Source organism: Dipodomys spectabilis, unplaced genomic scaffold (genome assembly GCF_019054845.1).
Source record: "Dipodomys spectabilis isolate Male_0828 unplaced genomic scaffold, ASM1905484v1 ptg000365l, whole genome shotgun sequence".
Classification (NCBI taxonomy): Eukaryota; Metazoa; Chordata; class Mammalia; order Rodentia; family Heteromyidae; genus Dipodomys; species Dipodomys spectabilis.
The window spans coordinates 14,198,828-14,221,819 of NW_024871042.1; the positions used below are offsets into that span (position 1 = coordinate 14,198,828).

The window sequence follows — 22,992 nt, forward strand, 5'->3', positions numbered from 1 at the left end:
AAATTATTTTGACCACGTTGGCAAAAAAAAGTAGTACTCAAACACTAGAGAAAGGAAGAGAAAGGAAGAAAGAGAGGATACGCAGATTCTAAGTTATGGATCAGGTCTTACCTGATGTTATATATAAATATATATATTATAGATGACTTTTTACAAAAATGCTACTTAATGAGACAGTTTTTTGTTGTTTTTAACAAATAATCATTTTTAAAATTCCTTGAGAAACTACTATGTAAGTTTTTGTTAGGTACTGGGATTAGAGCATTGAAAAATGTACTCTGTTCTCCTACAGCTCAAATGCAGTAAACATAAACCAAATTACTATACTGTTATAATATATAACTGAGGCTCAGTGCCTGTAATCTCAGCTACTCAGGAGGCTAAGATCTGTGGATTATGGTTCCAAAGCCATCCCAGGCAGGAAGTCAGACATTTTCATCTCCAGTAACCAGTAAAAAACAGAAGTAGAGCCATTACTCAAGAGGCAGAGTGTCAGCCTTAATGAAAACAGCTGAAGGACAACCATCAAGCCCTGATTTCAAGCCTCAGAATTCCATAAAATGCTGGTGTTTCATGCCTGTAATCACAGCTACTCAGAAGGCTGAGATTTGAAGATGATGGTTTGAAGCCAGCCTGGATTGGAAAGTCCATGAGACTGATCTCCAATTAACCACCAGAAAGCTAGTGGAAAGAAGTAGAAGTGGTAAGAGTGCTAACCTTACGCAATGAAACAAAGGGAGAGTGTTTAGACCCTGAGTACAAGCCCCAGGACTGACACACACGCACACAGAGAATTATAGACTGAAACAAGAATGTCTGAAACTCAAGAAAAGTCCAAAGAAGTAAAACATTAAAATTGGGAAAAAGGAAAGGAGGAGTGAGTAAAGACTGTTTTAATCAATTTATAAAGTTTTCTCACCTCTGAGACATTTACGATTGGTAGTAGGGCTTGGAAACTGGTGGCCCAGGCTGGTAACCCTAGCTACTCAAAGACAGCCCATGCAGATAAACCCAAGAAATCTTATCTCCAACTGACCAATAAAAACCTGGAAGTGCAAGTGTGGTTCAAATAATAGAGTTCAAGTGCCGAGTACCAACACATACTCCCCTGCCACCCCACCCCTGGCAAAAAAAACCAGAATGCTAGTAGCCAACCAAAGTGTCAGGGGAGCTTATTGTAGGCAAAGAACCCCTGAATAAAAGAATCAGTGTGTTTAAGGAACAGAAAGATACCCAAGAGTGGTAATAAGTTGCATTTTGAGTACTTATATATTATGATATATTTATTATTATATTATATATTATTCTATTATAATTATTTTAAATGTTAACATTGGTCTAACACTAAGAATATTTTTCATTTAATCATCATGCATAAATCTTTGTGGTAGACAGAATAGAGACGATTATATAACTTGTCTAAAGTCAGTCATGAAGCAGCCTACAAGGGAGTTGAACTGGGCAGCTGTAACTCCACTACTTACATACTTAAGCATGATCACAATATAATTCCAAATAGAAATATACCAATCAGTGCATGTAATTATTTACACCACTTTCTGGGTACTGTGAACCTTAAAATTCAAACCATCCCCAATACTGCAGAAATTCCAAAAAGATCTACTGCAACTACTTTTGAGGGAACACATAACTGTTTTATGTAATCTTTTTTTTTTTTTTGTCTTTTCTTTTTTGGTACTGGGGATCAAACCCAGGACGTTGCACTTGCTAGGCAAGCGCTTTGCCACTGAGCTACATCCCAGCCCTGTTTTATGTAATCTTTATTTGTATGTTTACATATTGGGCTTGTATGTAAACTCTCATTTGAAAAAGGTTTCAAAAATAAAACAAGTATTTTAAAACAATAGAACATATATTTAAAGTACATGTAAACAAAGACCATTAACAAAGTTCTCTTAAAATGTATTTAGGATGCAACACTGAACCTTGAAGCTTAAGCACTTTCTTAAATTGCTTTGGAAACAAAAGGACACACAAGTTCAATATGTCTGATTGTGATATCTCAGATTCCCAATTTTGGCACAGTTGTTAGTCATAGCCAGAAACCTGTGTTAAGTCCTGCATAACTAGTAACAACTTGTTATTAATCAATTTTGTAAAAAGCTTTACACAAACATTCTTAAGAACTTGTTTGCAAAGTATAGTTCAAGATTCTTATACATACAATGATTAAAACTACCCAAGTTAATATGTATATATCCCTTTTTAAAAAAAGCAACCAGCACTAATAAAGGAAATGAGCAAGTAACAATTGATGTCAGAAATGAGCAAGAAACAAGTAATGTCAAACAGAAGCAAATGAAATAAGTAAAAATAATTGCACAAAAGTAAAAGCAAAAACTAAAGTATTAGATAACAATTACTAGCCTAAAGACAATTACTAGTCTAAAGGTTTTCATGTACATCATGTTATTTATACCTTCCAGTCCCATTGAGAAATTTCATGTGTAGAATTCATATTTTATATCTACCTTCAAGGAAGGTAAAAGTACAACACAACTAAGGCCACAAGCTAAAACTCGAATTTCAGTGTACTTTTTATTATTCCTATCATCTAGTAAGGGATCAAAAACAAACAGCATGCCAGAATGATCAGCTATATTATTAAATACACAGAGCAGGGTAAAAATCTACTTTACTATGATTATTAAAACAACCTAAACCCACTCTCACCAAGTAATATGGATGAACACTGTCTTGGTAAACACATTCAACATACAGCTAGTTTTAAAACTTAAGAACATAGAACCCATGTGACTTTATGTCCCAAACTAGCATTAATACAGACATTTCAAATCAGTGTTTAAGAATAGCAAAGAATAACTAATGATGCATTTTAAAAAAATCTTCTACAAATACACAGAGTGATAAATATACTCATTTACACACAAGAAGTTGCAATTGGATCTTAAGATGACTCTCCCTAACCACTACTCTTACAACTAATAGGTAGGGGCAATTTAATTCACCTTCATAAGCAGAAAGCACACTGTATTTTAGACAAAGTACTTGTGTTTCTACTTCTCAGCAAAATAAGAGAAACTGAAGGTTTAAAGGCTGAAAATGTCTTGCAGTCTTCTGAAGCTACTGTGAAACTTCCCACTTAAAAATGAGATACAAACCAGGTGCCAGTAGCTCTTAACTGTAAATCCTGGCTACCCAAGAGGTGAGATCTGACACTAACCAACTGTAAGCCATTCTGGGCAGGAACTGTGAGATTTCTCTCCAATTAATCACCAAAAAGACAGAAGTGGAGCTGTAGCTCAACTGGTAAAGCTCAAGGCCAGTGCTCCCAGGCCCTGAGAGTTCAACCAGAACACATTTTAAAAAAAAGAAGAAGAAGAAGAAAGAAAAAGAAAAAGAATAGAGATATACAAAAAACAAAAACAAAAAACTATTACAATGCATACAGTATAACTTCTTCCTAATACATACTAACCCAAAACAGTCCTATCTCAGATTTAAAAGAGCTCAAGGTTTGAGGCTAGCTGGATAAAGTTTGTTAAACTCCATCTCCAAAACAAAAAGCAGGGCTAAGTGTGTTTAAAGTGGTTCAGTACCAGCCTAGCAAACACAAAGTTCTAAGTTCAAACCAAAGTTACACATACAAGTTCAAGGCACAATGCCTATGTGCTTTTTTGATCATATAGAGTATTTACTGAAACGGACCCCAGGAAATGGAAACAAGGTTTTATTCTTTGTTGTTGTTTTTTTCTTTTTATTTTGGTCAATTGTATGGCTTGAACACAGGGCCTATGCACTGTCTCTGAGCCTCTTTGTGCTCAAGGCTAGTGCTCTACCACTTGAGCCAAAGCTTCATTTCAAGTTTTTGAGTGGTTACATTGGAGATCAGAGTCTCATGGAGATTCTTTTGCCTAGGCTGGCTTTGAACTGCAATCCTCAGATCTCAGCTTCCTCAGTAGGATTACAGGCACAAGCCATCAATACCTGGCTTGTTTTTGTTTTCTTTTTTTTGTCTTGTTTGTTCACTTACCTGTTTCTGGAAGGGTAGGGGGGCACAGAAATGGAGAGAAAGGGTGAACAAATGCAGTAGTGGTGCTCACTAAATACTACATTAAAAATGACCCATTTTAACAATGAGATGTACAAGACACTATGTTATAAAGGAACTGTACAACTTGTGGGGGGGGGGGCAGGAGGGAGGACTTGGGGAGGTGGGGAGAGAAGGGACGGTAGGGGAAAAACCAAGGAGGAGGTAACAACAATCGACAGGAAATGTACTCATTACCATACTCATGTAACTGTAACCCCTCTGTACACTATTTTTACAATAAAAAACATATTAAAAATGAATACCAGACTTTGTAATATGTAAGAGGATTAAAAATTTTTATGTACACAAAAAAAATGAACTACACAGGCCAGGTGCTGGTGGCTCATGCCTGTAATCCTAGCTACTCAGGAGGCTGAGATCTGAGGAACACAATTCAAAGCCAGCCCCGGCAGAAAAGCACTTGAGACTCTTATCTCCAACTAACCACCAGAAAACCAGAAGTCGCATGGTGGCTCAAGTAAGTGGTAGAGCGCTCACCTTGAGCTGAAGAGCGCAGGGACAGTGCCCAAGCCCAAAGTTCAACTAAACAACATTGTTCAGGGAATAATCTAGGGGGAAAAACAAGGGATAAAGTCAAATAAAGCAAACACTAATTCACACAATGTATATAAGTTTCTCTAGACATCTTAAGACTTAAGGGAAGGCATATTAATAATCTTACAATTAAGCTTAGTCACCAAGACAAATAAAAAACTTGTTACAAACAAACAGTATGTTATTACAATGTAGCTATATTTTCATACAAAAAATGATAAAATACTTAGCCAGGTGCTGGTGGCTCAAGCCTATAATCCTAGCTACTCAAAGAGGCCAAGATCTGAGGACTGAAGTTTGGTGTCAACTCAGGCAGAAAAGTTTGAGAGACTCCAATAATCAGTAAAAAGCCAGAAGTGTAGGCCTGGCTCAAATGGTAGAGTTTCAGAAGTGAGCGGTAAAACCAAGTGAGAATACAAGGTTCTAAGGTTCAAGCCCCAATACTAGCACAAAAACAAAACTTAAACCCTGCAAACCAGTAAATCTTGGTTGTAGCTCTGTGACTTTAATAAGGTGACATACCATCATTAGGCTTCAGGCTCACCTACCATAAAGCACTTAGATCAATCTTTCTCAATGAGTTACATGAAAACTGAAATGTGTGGCCCCTAAAATTTATGTTAGAAATTTAATCCCCAGTGCAACCCATTAGGGCTCTGTCCTCATGAATGAAGTAAAGTTATTATCAGTAGAGTATGTTTGTTATAAAACCAAGTTCACAGCTGGGTGCTGGTGGCTCATACCTGTAATCCTAGCTATTTGGAAGGCTGAGATCTTAGGATCTCGGTTCAAAGCCAGCCAGGGCAGGAAAGGCTGTGAGTTTCTTATCTCCAGTAAACTACTCAGAAAAGGGCAGAAGTGGCGCTGAAGCTCAAGTGGTAGAGTGCTAGTCTTGAGTACAAAGAGGTTCAGGGATGGTGCCCCGGCCCCAAGTTCAAGCCTCAGGACAGGCAAAAAACAACAACAGTATCAACAACAACAACAACAAAATTCACCTTCTGCACATACGTATGATATGCATATACGTATGATCTATGTATTTTCTCTGTCCGGACATCTTCCAACATAGGATAATGTAGCCAAGAAGGCTGGCACCCTTCACCCTTGGATTTCCTAGTCTCTAGAATCACAGGACATAAATCTGCTCTTTATAAATTATCTCCTGTCAAGGATTCTCATTTAGTAGCACAAAACAGATGAATACAAATGCCAATTAAAAAAATAATTAGTACAGGTAGATGCCAAAGATTCACATCTGTAATCCTAATTACTCAGGAGGCTGAGATATGAAGATTGTGGTTTGAAGCCAGCCTACACAGGAAAGTCTGAGAATCTTATCTCCGAAAAGCCTAACTGGAGCCATGGTTCAAATGCCAGGGCATTAACTTTGAGTTCAAAAAACAGCTCAGGGTGGCAACAATGCTCAATAGGAAATGTACTCATTACCTTGCTTGTGTAACTGTAACCCTTGTACAGCATTTTTACAATAAAAATATACAAAAAAAAAACAAAACAAATAGCTCAGGGATAGTGCCCAGGCCCTGAGTTCAAGCTCCAGGATATGGACACACACACACTCTCACATACATCTACACACAAAGTTAAGCCTAACATGTTGGTACACATTTTAATTTCCATGAATCTTAATTTCCATGATAAAGTCTGGAAGTAGGAAAAATCAAATATTAGCAAATGCTTTTTTTATTATGAGAACTGTAGCATGCCCTTACAAAAAGCACTGATGTTAGTTCAGCTATCTAGACAGAATATGAAATGTATTTGCTGATACTAGATGAATGATCTAAATGAATAATTTAGAGGAAAACTTTAAGGAGAAAAAGAGGCTGAATTACTGGTAATAGTGATATCACTCTGGACAAGTCATCCACCATTATCTGTCCTCAGACTCTGAGGACAAACAAAAAGTCATACTTTTTGGCCAAAAATGAAATATAACTTGTAAAATTTTCACGCCTCAGACTTACAGAACAAGGATAAATTATGCAAGTTGACAGAAATACTACATAGATTTATAATTGTATACCTTTGTAAATACTGTTCTTCATAACAAAATATGGCCTTTGGAGGTTATTTGACTTCAAGAACACATTATTTCTTTTTATTCCTTCCTTCCTTTCTTTTGCCAGTACTCACAATTCAGAGCCTAGGGACTGTCCATTACCTTTTTTGCTCAAGGATGGTGCTCTACCACTGAGCCAGGCTTCCATTTTTGGCTTTTTGCTGATTAACTGGAGATAAGTCTCATGGACTTTCCTGCCCAGCTGGTTTCGAACTGCATGCCTCAGATTTCAGCCTCTTGAACAGCTAGGATTACAAGCTCAAGCCATCGACATCAGCAAGACCACATTCTTCTAACATACTAAGCAGTACATATGTAAAATGCGAGGAATAAAAATATCTATTAGGTATTTATGATTGTTGTAATGATCAATAAGCCACAAACAAAAACAGAAACTGCAATAAATTTAGCCTAGTATAAAATAAAAATGATTAAACTTCCACTTAGTAAGCTTATTAAATTCTTAAAATTAAGAACATACATGTCCTAAGTGTCAATGAGTGCAAATGTTCACTGCAATACAATTTATATACTTATTTATCTCGGTGCTACTGGAGTTTTAATGGAACTGAGCACCGGTGGCTCATGCCTGTAATCCTAGCTACTCAGGAGGCTGAGCTGAGGATGGCAGTTCAAAGCCAACCCGGGCAGGAAAAATCCATGAGACTCTTATCTCCAATAAACCACCAGAAAGCTGGAAGTGGCACTGTGGCTCAAGTGGTAGAGCACTTGCCTTGAGGTGAAGAGCTGAGGGACAGTACCCAGGCCCAGAGTTCAAGCCCTACAACCACCACCAACAACAACAAAAAGACGTTTTAATGGAAAGTAACTTATTTCATGTCTATTATTTTTTTAGTATCCTTTAACCTCTATGGTAAAGTTTAAGTAAGATCAGTCAAAGCTGTGATGGATCCCTAAAGTGCTGCTGGAGTTGTATATTAAATTATCTATAATTATCCAGTTAAATCAAGAATCATGAAACTAGGAGCTAGCTAGGATATAGCTCAGTGATAGAACACTTGTGTAGCATTATAAAGTTTGGGTTCAATCTAGCAAAACACACACACACACATACACACACACACAAAACCATGAAACCAAATGGATCCAACTCCACCTAAAGTCATCATTTGCAGGAATCTAGTGTATACTAAATAATGTATATTCAATGTAGTCTTAATGTCGACATATATAATATAGTTTCAATTCTACTTCTAAAATGTTAGCTTGTAAATTTTACTTTTATTGCTTTCTTTTTCCATATCAAAAAAAATTAACAATGAAACTCATAAAAACATGAAGCATACTCTTTGAGCATTATTTGTACTTGGAAGAAATACACATGTAACTAAAACTTAAAACTCCTTCAAAGTTCTTTCTGAGGTAGCCATTCATCTCCCAACTCATTATTGCAATCAATGATGCTCACATAAATCATTTCCATGTGTGGACTAAGATATGTTCTACTTTAAAGGAAAGCATTATCATCTACTTTCTTCACCAATTCTCCTTTAATAAGATTAAAACAACTTTATTAGAGTTAGAATGCTGATTTATACATGTACATTATAGTCAAATTCAAAGTGCATCAAAATATTACAGTTACTATACCACTATAAATTGCCAGAATAGAAAATATAATTTTTTTAATTTAATTTTATTTGTGAACATACTGTACAGAGGGGTTACAATTACATGGGCAGGATAATGCGTACATTTCTTACCAAGCATTGCAGCCTCCTCCTTTGGTTTACCCTTCACATCCCTTCCCAGCCTCCCCCCTCCCCCCCAATCCTAATCCTTCTCCTTTCCCTCCTTCCCCCCCGCCCCCCACCGACGTTGTAAAGCTCGTTTTGGACATGACAACTTGTACTTCTCATTGTTGCAACAGGTCCACCTGTATCCTTAAACAACTGGTTTTTCCCCATCTCCTCCACAAGTTATACTGACATCAAATATAGTGAAAGCAGGGGTTATACTGTGGGGGAGGGACATACAAAGCAACAAAGAGATAATCTTATAAATACATTAGAAACACATGCATGAAAGAAAAAAAACATTAAAATACATATCTAAGGGTTCATTTTCCTGACATCACATTATCTGACCTTTTCCGCTTGACTCATACATATACTAGATATTGCAAATAAGGGAAACCACGGGACCTATGTTTCTTTGGGCCTGGCTTATTTCACTTAATATAATTTTTCCAAGTTTTTCCATTTCCTAACAAATGGGGCAATGTCATTCTTTCTGATGGAGGCATAGAATTCCATTGTGTATATATACCACATTTTCTTGATCCATTCATCTACTGAGGGGCATCTGGGTTGGTTCCATATCTTAGCTATGGTAAATAATGCTGCAATACACATGGTTGTGCTGGTAGCTTTAGTGTGGTCTTGTTTGTAAACATTTGGGTAAATGCCCAAAAGTGGGATTGCTGGGTCATAGGGGAGTTCTATGTGAAGTCTTTTGAGGAACCTCCATACTGCTTTCCAAAGTGGTTGAACAAGTTTACATTCCCACCAACAATGAAGTAAGGTTCCTTTCTGTCCACATCCCCTCCAGCATCTGTTGTTGTTAGAGTTCTTGATTTTTGCCGTTCTAACTGGGGTGAGGTGATATCTCAATGTTGTTTTGATTTGCATTTCTTTTATGGCTAGGGATGTTGAACATTTCTTCATGTGTCTATTGGCCATCCTTCTTTCTTCTTCAGAGAAGTTTCTCTTTAAGTCTTTCGCCCACTTATTTATTGGGCAGTTGTTTCTTTGAGGATTTGTTGTTGGGGGGTTTAATTTTTTGAATTCCAAGTATATTTTAGATATGAGACCCTTGTCCGTTGTATGGCTAGTAAAGATCTTCTCCCAATCCGTGGGCTTTCTATTGATCTTGCTAACTATGTCATTTGCCCTGCAGAAGCTCTGCAACTTTATGCAATCCCATTTGTCCAACCTTTCTTTGATTTGTTGTATTTCCGGGTCTCTATTCAAAAAATTTCGGCCTGAGCCAAGGAGACCTAGGGTTTCTCCTATTCCATCCTGTAATGTTTTCAGAGTGTCTGCTTTGACTTCAAGGTCTTTGATCCATTTGGAGTTGATTCTGGTGCAGGGTGCTATATAAGGATCTAGCTTTAGTTTTCTACATGTAGTTAACCAATTTTGCCAGCACCAAGAAAATATAATTATTAAGGATAGAGGTTCTGTCTTTGTAGTCACTGAGTATTATGGTCCTAATACTGTATACAATATTACAGGAAGACTAGAAATCATATTCTTAATTTAAAGGATCTTGCATGTCTCTCTATAGTAATGGTAAATTGTTTGCATTTATTAAAAGGAAAAATGAGCATGAAAATTCAAGTAACCATAATCTATCTTACCTATGAGAAAAGAATAAATGGCTTGCGTATTTTTACTTCACAGGTGTTAAAATCTTTACAACATCTCTAGCTAACTTAGTCAACTGAGTAGTCCTCAGCAAAATTTAAGTAGTATTGTTTTATAATGGCAATAACAAAACTATTAACCTCTTAAGGAAAATAAGCTTATTTTTTAAAAAATAAGTATACTTGGCATGTTTCTTTTTATTGTTGTGTTTTGGTTTTTGAGAGTGGCTTTGACCTCAGCTTCCTCAGTGATGGGACTATGGATACAAAACATGGTCTTATTTCTTAACAGTTAATATTATTTCAGCAAAGTAACTTCACTTGGGATATTCATATAAGAGAAACACTACTAGTACTAAAATTGCTTAAATCATTAAGTTAGACCATTATCTGAGTACAACCAAATCCAAAGTATTTATATATCCTGTTATGGTATGTATCACATGGAATTTTTTGGTAGTAGATATCCTTTCTTCCAATATTTGGCTTAATTTTTTAAGTTTGAATTCTACAGAAATACTGAATAGGCTAAACTGAGAGTTTGAAGAAACAAAACTATTATTTATTTAAATGAGTTCTATACTAATGCACAGCAGAAAAATACCACCAAATTTGACCAAAATCATTCTAACTGGTAAGTAGATACATATTAGAGATTTTATATTAATTCAATTAAGAACTTTCTACTTAGAATGACATAACCTGGCCAATGTCCTAAATAAAACATCTGTTAACACAGAAACATCAAATTCTCAAAGCCCTAAAAGTTTTTCAAGTACTTAATGTAAGGTCTGTCCAGGCAGGCCCTGTGCAGTCACCTCCCCCTTCTCTGAGATCATATCCTGGACTGCCCCATGATGCCCCCCATTGGAGAGTCTTTGGCCCTGAGGTCACATCTACATCTGGCTTGGCCACAACTTCCCTCACCTTGTCCCACCTTCTCCCCACCCCTTCCATACTTAAACCCTGACCTGACAGTGGCTTAGCCCCTTGGGCCACATGTTCCAACTTGGGAGAGAGTAGTTTGGGGGAATAAAAGTCTCTCTGCCTGAATACTGCATGGCATGGTCCTCTTCTCGAGTACCCATATAAACTCTAACACTTACAAAGACCAATTCTCCAAATCAAATTTTTCATTGGCCAGTTTTTTAAGGTGTCTTTCTAATATCCTACCTTTACATCCTATCTGAAGAGAAAGTCAGCTATAAAATCAATAAAGGAATATAGAAATGGCAAAGAACAAAATCAATACCCATTAACTACCAGAAGAAAACAACACAGAAAATAAGCTCTCCTAGATTCAGTAGCTATACAAGTAACAACAAAAACCCCACACACATAATCTGATATTGACATCCTCTACAATTCTAATCCATCAACGTTTTTAGTGTTTTCCTAAAATCCTTCGACTCAAATCTCCTTTCAGTACTCCTTCCTTCTTTTAATAATTACCAACCAAATCATTCTCTTCCTTCAGTTAGTTTTTACATATGAGGAACAGATGACAGTTTGTTGTTGTTTGGTTACTTTTAAAAAAAAGAGAAACTACAAGCCGGGTGCTGGTGGCTCACGCCTGTAATCCTAGCTACTCAGGAGGCTGAGATCTGAGGATCGCGGTTCAAAGCCAGCCCGGGCAGGAAAGACCGTGAGACTCCTATCTCCAATAAACCACCAGAAAACCGGAAGTGGCGCTGTAGCTCAAATGGTAGAGCGCTCGCCTTGAGCTGAAGAGCTGAGGGACAGCGCCCAGGCCCGGAGTTCAAGCCCCACGGCCGACAAAAAAAAAATAAAATAAAATAAAATAGGATAAATACCAGATTATTGTGTCTCTTTAAAGACAATGAGGTTTCTTCTCTATCCTTACTTCCTTTCTTATTCTTGATGTCTGTTGATAGATTGAATCTTTCTGACTATGCAGTACTTAAAAATAGTTGTCAAGGTTATCTGAGATACACAAGGTTGACTCTATCTTAAGAACTCAGTTTTGAGACAATTTCTGTCTCCTTTTCTTTCTTACAGCTGAGGAACTTTTTCTTAGAAAAGAACAGGCAGATCTCTCCTGGTGGATATAAAGTTTACCTACTTAAATTACTGCTGAACTTTATTACCCTAATACTCTTGATAAACTTGATTGATGAATCTTAACAATAACACTGAGCAGAAAGAACAAAAGTCTCAACTAAATTGTTACTGTATATCATTGAGCAATACAAAGTTCCTTTATCTACAAAAAACAAGATGCAATTAGTTAATTACTATGAAAGCTGGGAGATGAGGGATTGAGAAAGCATATACTAAGGGCCTCAGCAATGATCTCTATGGGGCCTTATTCTATTTTCAACATTTGAAACATTGAAAATTAAGACTGAAACACTATCACCTATAAATAAAAAGCCTTTACAGAATATTTTTCTCTGCTCTTGTTTATGTTAAAATTTAAGACTTACTTCATGCAAATCAAAACAACATTGAGATTCTACCAAACTCCAGTTAGAATGGCCATTATAATAATAACAAACACTAGTGAGGATGTGGCCAAAAGGGAATGCTATTACCCTGTTGGTTGGAATGTAAACTTGTTCAACCACTCTGGAACGCAGTATGGACGTTCCTCAAAAGACTGAACATAGAGCTTCCTTCTATTCCTGGGCATCTATCCAATAGACCACCACTAAGGCCACACTAAAGCTACAAAGCAACAACCATGTTCATTGCAGCATTGTATATACCATAGCCAAAATGTGGAATCAACCCAGATGCCCCTCAGTGGATGAACTGTTCAAGAAAGTGTGATATATATACACAATGAAATTCTACACTTCCATCAGAAAGAATATTGTCCCATTTGTAAGGAAATGGAAAGACTTTGAAACACTTAAGTCAGATTCAAAGGAACACAGGTTTCCCTCATTTGTTGTAGCCAGAATGTGCCTATACATCTACAAGTAAATACACTGAATGGTAAGACAAAAAAAAAAAATACACTTGTACATGCTAAATTAAGAAGATAGGAGAGGATCACAAAGGCTCAATATATGATCATATAAAATGATGTTTTTGAAATTAATTCCAAGAAATAGAAACAAGGAATTTTTTGTTATTTTGCTTTTCAGTTTTTTTTTTCCCTCCTTTGTTGCCATTTTTGGTTTCTGTTCTTTTTGTCTTGTATGTAAATTTCTCTGTTTGGGGGAGGGTAAAGGGGAGCACAGAAATGGTGGGACAAAGATTGAACAAATGTACCAGGGATACTCACTAGACACTAGGTTGAAAATGAACTTTACAATTTGTGAAGGAAGTTAGGAGGGAAAAATGGGGAGAAAACAAGGAGAGGTAACACTGTTATAGTGACTTATGTCACTATAACCCCTCTGTATATCATGTGTACAATAACAAAGGCTTATTTCAAAGAGCTATCTCAAAGATTACAAGAGTACTGCTTTCTAATAATCCTACACTCCATTATTTTTGCTTGGACTATACATGGTACATTAACTTTCTTTTAATAATTGAGTTTCCACCAGTCAATATCCTTTCATCAACTGTATTTGGTCAACTTGGCTTTATATTCTTAATACAAAACTAGCACACCAAACAATAATTTAAGTTATGTATATACTAGAACTTAGAAATTTAGTATTACTTAAAAATCAAGTACTAATTAAGTATTAAATTATTCATTTTAATTTCTGTAATGGTACAATGGTATAGAATTTTACCTTCAAAATTAGTATATACATGATAAATATGTACCATATGCTATTATCTATGAAGAGAGGGAGGAAGAGAATAAGAACTTGCCAATATTTTAAATTTAAAAACAAACACAACTGAGGTCTTTTGAAAGTTGGAAGGACATCTAGCTATCACTAAAGAAAAAAAAAGTATCATGGGAGGAGGGAAATCTCTACTTGAAAACACTTAATATAGTTGTATGCATGAAAAAAATTAAAATAAAATCCCCAGACACTTTATTAGCTTATCAGCTAAGTAATATGTTGTTTATTAATATGTACAAATTGTGTTTGTTTAGAGATATTTTTATACAATAAGAATGAACACAAAGTCAAAAAAGAATGAAGTTTTAATACTTGAGCTGATTTCATGGTTATTACAGGCAATTCACGCATGCAATTTTTACATCATCAATTCCAAATTAAACTTCACCACAAAAGTTGTAGTTGTTATATTAAAACTTTAATTTTCAACATTTTCAATATTGGAACATGTCTGACTAGGGTTAGATATGTTGTCACAATGCTGTAATCCTAACACTGAAGACTCAGGCAGGATCTCTGTACAAGACAAACCTGTGCTACATAGTGACATCTCTTCTCAAAAATACATACATACATACAGACAGACATACCGAAGAGAGAAGAAAAACCAAACCAAAACAACTGCTAATCTTCTGAAGTAGCAATTTTCAGACAACCTCTCAAAATAGGACTTTCTCTCTAATGAAAACACAGCTGAGGGATGGGAAGGTGGCTCAGTGGTAGAGCGCTTGCCTTGCATGCCTGAGGCCCTGGGTTGGATTCCTCAGCACCACATAAGCAAAAAGAAAAAAGCCAAAGTGGCGCTGTGGCTCAAGTGGTAGAGCGCTAGCGTTGAGCTCAGCACCCAGGCCCAGAGTTCAGGCCCCACGACCGGACCCCCCCGCCCCCCAAAAAAAAAAAAAAAAAACAACCATAGCTGAAAGAACACTGGAAAAGAATCTGCCAGCTTAGGTATTCAATCCCTGTGTTCCTTGCTTCTTTGTCCTGATAACAAGGAAGTGGACAAGGTATATTCTTTAAAAAAAATTAGCTTTAGAACTCTTTGTTTTGTTTTTGTCAGTCATAGGGCCAGAACTGTGGGCCTGGGCACTGTCCCAGATCAAGGATGGTGCTCTACCGCTCTACCACTTGAGCCACAGCGCTACTTCCGGCTTTTTCTGATTATATCGTGCTGAGGAATCAAACCCAGAGACTTATGCATGCAAGGCAAGCACTCTACCACTGAGCCACCCCCTCAGCCCCAAGCTTTAGAATTCTTATTGTACTCTCAAAGTTGTACAGTTGTCCACCTCGTCACTCCTTAGCTACAATGGCTTAATACTTTTAAGCTCACTACTATGAATGTTGTACAGACAAAATAAATTTAAACAAAGCATTTAACCAAGTTCAGACATCTTCGCCTCCCATTCAGGTACTACCTTAAAAGTTCCATTTCTTTAAAAAAAAAAAAAAAAGCTCATTTCTGAAAACCCTCTATCAAACAAACACACAACTACCAATTTCCCCTTTCCTACTTAAAATGATCAAAATAATTAGCCCATCCAACTAGTGAGCTTAGAGGAAGGTTTGTGACTAGGCATTTTCATAAATATTTTGATAGGTCAGTATGTTAAGACTTAAATCACAGGCAATGATTGAAAGACATAAATTAAATGGAGGACACTTTTCATTTAAGCCTGCCTTGGGGTAGAACAACACCCACCAGACAAAGACTTTTGGAGTCAGGCAAATCTCAATACTGAAGTGAAAAATATTTTGTCTGCGGAAATTAAAAGATGTCACCTCATTTCCTCAATTGTCAGACTTTTGCAACACTGTAAAAACTACTTATCTACTACCATTTAAAGCATCTCTTAACATTATCCTGAAATAGTAATTTTTTCTCAGAAAGAAAAACAAGTGGTTAGAGATGATACAGTTGATTTAATTAGTGCAATAATCACAATTCTTACAGAAGTAGTATAAATTTGAATAACTTAAAAGCTCTGATCAGAATATGTACAAACATATCCCAAGATGTTTAGATGTTTTTTCATTTGAAATTAAGAAAACACTTTTTCAATTAATAAATTTTAAACTGTGGTTAGATTTCCTGGCAAGTCTACAAATGCCTGTTAACCTAAAAAATAAGATCCTCTGGACCATCAGCTCCTATCTCTTCTAACACTTATCTCCTGCAGACACATGACCCTCCTTTTTATTTATTAATTTTTTTATAAGTCACTTCTTTTATACAAGAAACACAGAAGACCAAGAAAATCCAATAAAACTTTAAGTCCCAGAGCTGGTAGTCAAAGAATGACCCTTCTTTAAAAACAAATCTATTTCCATTTCCATCCATTTCTAATGCTCTAAATAGTACTGAAATAGCTAAAATGAAAACACAGAAACCTCAGAAAGAAGGATAGTTTAAAAATTAAAGTAGGGAGCTGGTGGATCACACCTGTAATCCTAGCATCTTTTAAGAGGCAGTTTGAAATCAGAGCCAGCAGAAAAATCCATGAGACTCCAACTAACCACCAAAAAGCTGGAAGTGGCAGCTCAAGTGGCAGAGCACTAACTAGCTTAGAACAAAAACTGATTAGGGATGATGCCCAGGTCCTGAGTTCCATCAGAATCAGAGATGAAAATAAGACAGAAGTCTAATCATTTATTTCTCTCCTTTCAATAGTATTAATTGGGCCCATGAGGTCTATGCCTATTGTTTGAAAATCATAAAACTTTACATGTGGATGAAACATGGAAGTGGCATTATAAGACATAATTCACATAGATTAAGTCTAATAAAAAACAACATGAATATCTTTCAAAGCATATCAGAATTTTTCCTAAGATACCAGACTTAGCAAAATGAAGTCATTCAACAGACATGGCTGAATTACAGGTTACTCAAATAATTACTAACTAAAACCTGGGATGGATTCTGATCCTAATCTGCAGTCCAACTGACAATACAGAAATTATACTTACATGTTTTAGTGTTACAGAAAACCAAACACTACTCTGAACTACAGATTTTTTTTTTATCATGGAATTGAGGAAAGACAGCACTCTTTTTATCACAGTAAACAATGCACTATCAACCTCTCCATTTAAAGATTTAAAGCAGCAATGGACAAACATAATACAGCAAAGTATAACATTAATTGTAAAATCTAGGTAGTGGATTATGAGTGTTCACTATAAAATTTCTTCACCTTTCCTGCATGTCTGAAAGTCTTCATAATACTGCAATTTCACTCTCTCTCTATGTATATACACATATATATGTGTATGTATGTATAGATATATACATATATATATAAGTTCAATTGTGGAGGCCTTATTAGTCATTAACGATGTTTATGGTTCCTTAAGATTGTGAAGCTTTCAAACTAAAACAGAAAAAAATATTATTTGTTCACTTAAGAATAGTATTGACCTTTCTATTATTTATTTTGGAGGCACATATATACTAATGGATACAAAGATATTATAATGAAGGAAAATTTTTAACATTTCCCCCTACTGTTAAGATTTTTAGAGATATAAAAATTGGAGGATGAGGTACAGACAAATACCATATTCCTAACAATTCTGTCAAGTCAGTTACATAAATTCTCATTTTGAGTTTCTAATCTTGTTAACATTAGAAGGATGGCAGCAAAGAACATGAAGTCGTAACTTCATGTCTGAATTTTAGCCCTCAAGATGAAAACCCTACAGAAGGTTCTAAGGATTTCGATAGTAAATCCTAACTATCCCAGGATCTTTGTGATGCCTTGATGAAATAAGTACCTACTGAAATCACATTTACTGAAAATGGGAGAAGATTCAAAACTATCATCTAATTCAGCAAGTTAATATACATTCCACTACCTGTATGTACTTGCAACTTAGAATGGTCTCAGAAGCTCAAGGCTAGAAAAACTTTAATTATAATAAAGTCAGTGTCAGTATTCTTGTTATCGATTGTTGTTGCTAATGGTCCCAGTCAAAGAGACTTTGTAAAACTTGGTGACTTTGTGTCCTAAAACTACCCATTCTACCCATTCTTCTTCAGAAATGAGGTCAACAGCCTGTTTATAACATCTGCAAAGTGTACAAAACAGACCTCAGTACAGGAAGTAACCCCCAACTTACAAACAGCTTATGTTCCAAGAATTATCACTCCTTTGAAAACATGCTTGTACTAATTAACCTATTTACACCATAATTTCAATGGAAAAATTACATTCCAAGTTTCAATCCTGAAACTTTCTGTCCTGAAAAAAAAAAAGGCATCTGCTGCCTTTCTGATAACCGCAGCCAAACCCACATATTAGAACATTCTCTCTAGGGAGAAACTTATGAAAGTAGGGAAAAGGGCAGCTCTCCTTACATTGAGAATCAACTTCTACATTGGTTTTATGAAAAAAGTTACCATAATTTAGCAAGGTAATGGCTATGGAAAAGGACTTAATACAATGCACAAGTATTATCAGTTATAACAGAACCCAGAAAGAGTGGTAATCTTCTATAACCTCAGCTACCCAAGAGATAGAGGCAGGAGTTGTTGTAGGCCAGCCCAAGCAAAGTTAGCAAACCCCTTTTTCAAAAACAAAATAAAGGGCTGGTAGTGTATCTCAAGTAATAAAATGCTTGCCTATCCAGTGTGAGATCTTGGGTCCAATCCCCAGTACTGGGGGAGAGTGGTAGAAAAGTTATAACAAAACATGAAGAAGAAACATCTGACACCAGATTAAAAAGATAATTAGGGGCTGTTAAACTAGTTGGTTAGCCAAGTGTTTGGCACACATAGACAATGATATCTGTTTCCTCATCAATAGATGGAGGAAATCATTCAAGTGAAAAAATGAGGCAATCAGAACCAAAAAAACACTGCCAAGTTCTAAAAGTAAAGTGTAATGTGCTCAATATATATGTATTACTTAACATATACCATCTCTTAGAACACATTTGGTAATATTTATAAGATAACTTGATTTTTAAAAACAAGTATAACTTTGTGACAAGCTATTTTTATAGCTAACTTCTGAGTCTCACCCAATTTAAGAACTACTGCCAAATTTTAAAAATTCACAATCACCATGATAATAACAATTTGCCTTGTGATGGTTAAATGTTTGTGACAAACTTAGTATCATTATCCTATAATATAGTGGAAATTGTGAAATTTATTAATCACTTAATCTCAATTTAAAAAAACTGTTTTAAGCAAACAGAGAAAGTAAGCCTCTCACTAAAATGACTTCAGAAGTGAAACCAGACATGGGAAAGGGGATTAGGGAAGGTGTGGGCAGGCCAAAATAAATGGTTCATAACAAGAGCCTGAGAATAACAGTGAAGTATTATTAAAGGTTCATGCCATTGTTACACGTTAAGATGGTATGTGACAACAGTGTTAAGACTGCTAACCTGGGATGGTAGGGGGAAAACAAAGGAGGAGGCAAAAATGCTTGATAAGAAATGACTCATTACCTTGCTCAGGTGATTGTAACCCCTCTGTACAGTATTTTCACAATAAAAACCTTATTTTTAAAAAAAGACTGTTAACCTAGTAAGTGTTGAAAATATTAGTACAAACTACAAGTAGTTTGTGTCCTACAAACTACAAGTAGGGAAACTGCTTTAAAATTCAAAGTAATGACGGATAAGCTACACAACCATACTCTTAAAATTCCTTTAAAAGAATGAGAGGTGATGAATGAATGACAGGCCTATTTCAGATCTTAAAAGCTATAAAAAAAAGTGAGCAACAAGGTGTTTCTTTTATCTGAACCTGATTTAAGTCAGTAGAATTAGAAGTTATAGAAGATTCATACTGACAAATTACCATTCACAATAAGAACTATTCATTTATTAATTTTATCTGTTTACTATTCAGAATCATCTGACATTATGAGCATAAATGTTTCATTAAGAATGTAATAAATATTAAAACTGTAAGCAGATCGTCTAATTTAAGTTCTTCATCGAAAAATATATAGACCAGTGTGTATGAACTAAAATTAAAGTAACAAATTTAGCTAAAAGAACACTCCAGAAATGTTTTCATACATAGAAGCTAAATGGATCCCAGGTGAAAGAAAAAAAGGCTTATGAACTCAAATACTCTTGAAACTCTGGGGAAAGAAATAAACTTTTAGTTATTTAAGAATATTAAACTGTACCATAAACTAATAAGCCATCTCATACTTACATTATTCAATTTTAGAAGTGATGTTTGCCTGATTTTATTTCTAATTTTCCACCAAAACGAAAAAGGCAAATATTTTGTTGAGTTGCAATTTTTCCTGCAACCCTTAATTTCAACTTCAGAGTTACTCTTAAATAGTATCTGTCCTTCCAGTTATAAAAACGTTACTCTGTAAAGATTTTTAAACTTTCTAGAAATACTTATTATTTTTGATACACAAAATGTGGGGTAAACAATGCACTTTTGCTATTTTAGTCTGAAAAGATAGAGGTTTCTCTTCATGCTGTTGAGTAAATTCTAGTCTTCATTTTCTAGTTCCAGTTTTCTCTCCTTCGATGTTAGGCACTGAACCCAGGGCCTTGCACACGGTAGGTAAGAACTCCAGCAAAGAACACGTTCCTTGCCCACAACATTTTTATCCCAATTTGCTTAAGTGTTTTAAAGCTGAGATTAGTTAAAATTACTCTGGTTAGTTAATATGGCTTCACAGATATGCTTAAGCTCATAAATAATGTACATTAAAAATGTCCTTCTATGATTCTAAATAACAATAGGTTATTTTTAAAAAACTTGTTAGGGCTGGTCAGTGGCTCACACCTGTAATCCTAGCTACTCAGGAGTCTTGACATGTGAGGATCAAGGCTTGAAGCCAGCCTGGGCAGTTAAATCTGTAAGCCATTTATATCCAATTTAGCACCAAAAAAAAGCCAGAAGTGGAGCTGTGACTCAAGTAGTGGAGTACTAGCCTTGAACAACAACAACAAAAGCTCAAGAGACAGTTCCCAGGCTCTGAGTTCAAGCCCCACAGACCGCACAGACTGCACAAAACTACAAAAACTTATTAGGAATAAAGAACTGACAAAATGGGATTAAAACGTCTCAGGGAAGATTGTCTTAGTAATTGCTTATCTAAATTTAATTCTCATGAATGGGCCCATATGGTGTTCAATATATGTTGCAGTATAAATTTCTCACTCCATAAAAGCTGAACTTAAGTCCCGTATTAAAAAAATACGTTTAAGTTATCCCACACAAAAAAAAAAATTATACTCTACAGATTCAGGAACTCTCACCAAGAGTCTCTGCACATTGCAGATAGTAAGACCAATATCCTTAAGTTTAATTAGGCTTAAACTTCAACTAAAGTTTATAAGGAAGAACAACTCAAGGTTATAGGTCAGATTACCAAAATGAATCAATTAAGTTTAAAAGGCATACTCTTCAGGTGGGAAAACCTCAAGACTGGGCGGCAGCTTGAGGGGGGGAAAGTTAAAGGAAACTCCGAGCAGAACCAAGTCTTAATCAGCTGATGTGGAGAGTGGGGCGATTTCCGAAAACGTTCGGGTGCTATCATCTAGGGCGCCCATCGCGACGGCTCTGTGTGTTCTCTTCTCCACAAACCTGCCGGCAGAGAGCCATTCAAGGAGCGAGGGCAACGCTGCTTTCGGATCCTGTGCCTCACGCGGGAGGGTGACGAGTCTGGCTGAACAGAATAACCACCTGGCTCGGAAGGGCCCCCCAAGTTGATAGTGAGGTGCTGACTGCACTTAAAGGCCCCGGGGGGAGGGAGATTTTTGTTTTCCTTTAGAAGAAAGGAAAAAGCCACTCTGGAGAAGACCCGGGAGTGGATCGATACGAGCCGCCGGCGTTCGGCTCACTCTCTCGCAGGGGCTCCCCTCGCCGCACCGCACACTCCTCTTCCCTCCCCTGCAATTACAGAGCACGCCGAGCAACGGCCAAAGCGGAAAACTGCGCTGCGATCACCCCGGCACATCTGGACTCAGCCGGTGGCGGCCAGCGGGCCGGCCCTCGAGGATCCCGTCCCGCCACAAGAACACCGTTCTCCCTCCCTCCCTACCCCACCCCCCCAGAAAAGGAGGGCGCGAGCCGGGGCGGGGAGGGGGGGTGCGCGGCGGGACGGAGCGCCCGGAGCCGCGCGGGGGGCCGGCCCCGTCCTCCGCGCCGGGCTCAGGGCTGCGCTCCGGGACGCCACGCGGGGCCCCGCCCGGGGACCGCTCGGGGGCAAACTTCGCCCTGCGGTGGGGGGGGGGGGTAGAAGGGGACGGGAAAGGGGGCGCGTCCGCGCGGGGCGGCCGCGAGTGGCGCGCCAGGCGCTCGGGCCCGGGCCGCGGGCGGGGGAGGGGCGGCCGCCACTCACCACGGGTCGAACTCGTGGATGATGCTTTCGAAGCGGATGACGGCGAAGAGGCGCGAGCTGAAGCCGGCCAGCCAGGCCAGGAAGAGGATGGTGAAGGAGAGCAGCGACTGCCAGCCAGCCGGCTGCGACAGCCCTCCGGACAGCCCCGCCGGGGCCGGCTTCGGCGCCGCCGCCGCGCCGCCCGCCGCCCTGGGCGCGCTCTGGGCTCCGGGCCCGTGGTGGCCGTGCCGGCTGTTCCCCAGGGCCATGAGGCCGCTCCACGGGGACGAGTTGAGGGACGACTTGTGCTTGCTCTCCGGGGCCGAGGGCTCCGCCATGTTGTGCCCCGGCGGCGGGTCTCGCTCTCCTCGGCGGCCACCGCCGCCGCCGCCGCCGCCGCCGCCGCCGCCTGGTGCGAGGGGTGCTGGGCGGGGACCCGGAGGAGGAGGAGGAGGGGAAGGAGGAGGAGGAGGGAGAGGGAGAGGAGGAGGAGGAGGGAGGGAAAAAAAGAGAGGCGGAGGGAAGGGCTCAGCGCGCTCCCGCCCTCAGCGCCGCGAGGCCGGGGCACGGGGGGGTGGAGGCGGCGGCGGGGAGTCTCCGCCTCAGCAGCCGCTGCGACTGCCGCTCTCTCAACCCAGATGGCCCCTGCGCCCCTCTAGCCATCCGTGTCCCCAGTGCAGCTGCGGCGACGGCGAACGCCGACGGGATGAGGGCGCCAGAGCCGCGGCAGCCGCGGCAGCAGCAGACGGAGGCGGCACCGCGGCCCCGAGAAGCAATGACATTCCCCCTTACGCCCGCCCCGC

At 38.3% G+C, this 22,992-nt stretch overlaps 1 protein-coding gene across 1 annotated transcript in view; it reads right to left on the reverse strand.

The window, feature by feature from the left end:
* The window catches only part of Stt3b (STT3 oligosaccharyltransferase complex catalytic subunit B), a 76,461-nt gene extending 53,845 nt beyond the window's left edge, over positions 1-22,616 (reverse strand). The window contains exon 1 of the mRNA XM_042666572.1: positions 22,211-22,616. Within this exon, the coding sequence (XP_042522506.1) occupies positions 22,211-22,527 (317 nt within the window). The 5' untranslated portion in view covers positions 22,528-22,616. The remainder of the gene's footprint in view (positions 1-22,210) is intronic.
* Positions 22,617-22,992: the final 376 nt, after the last annotated feature.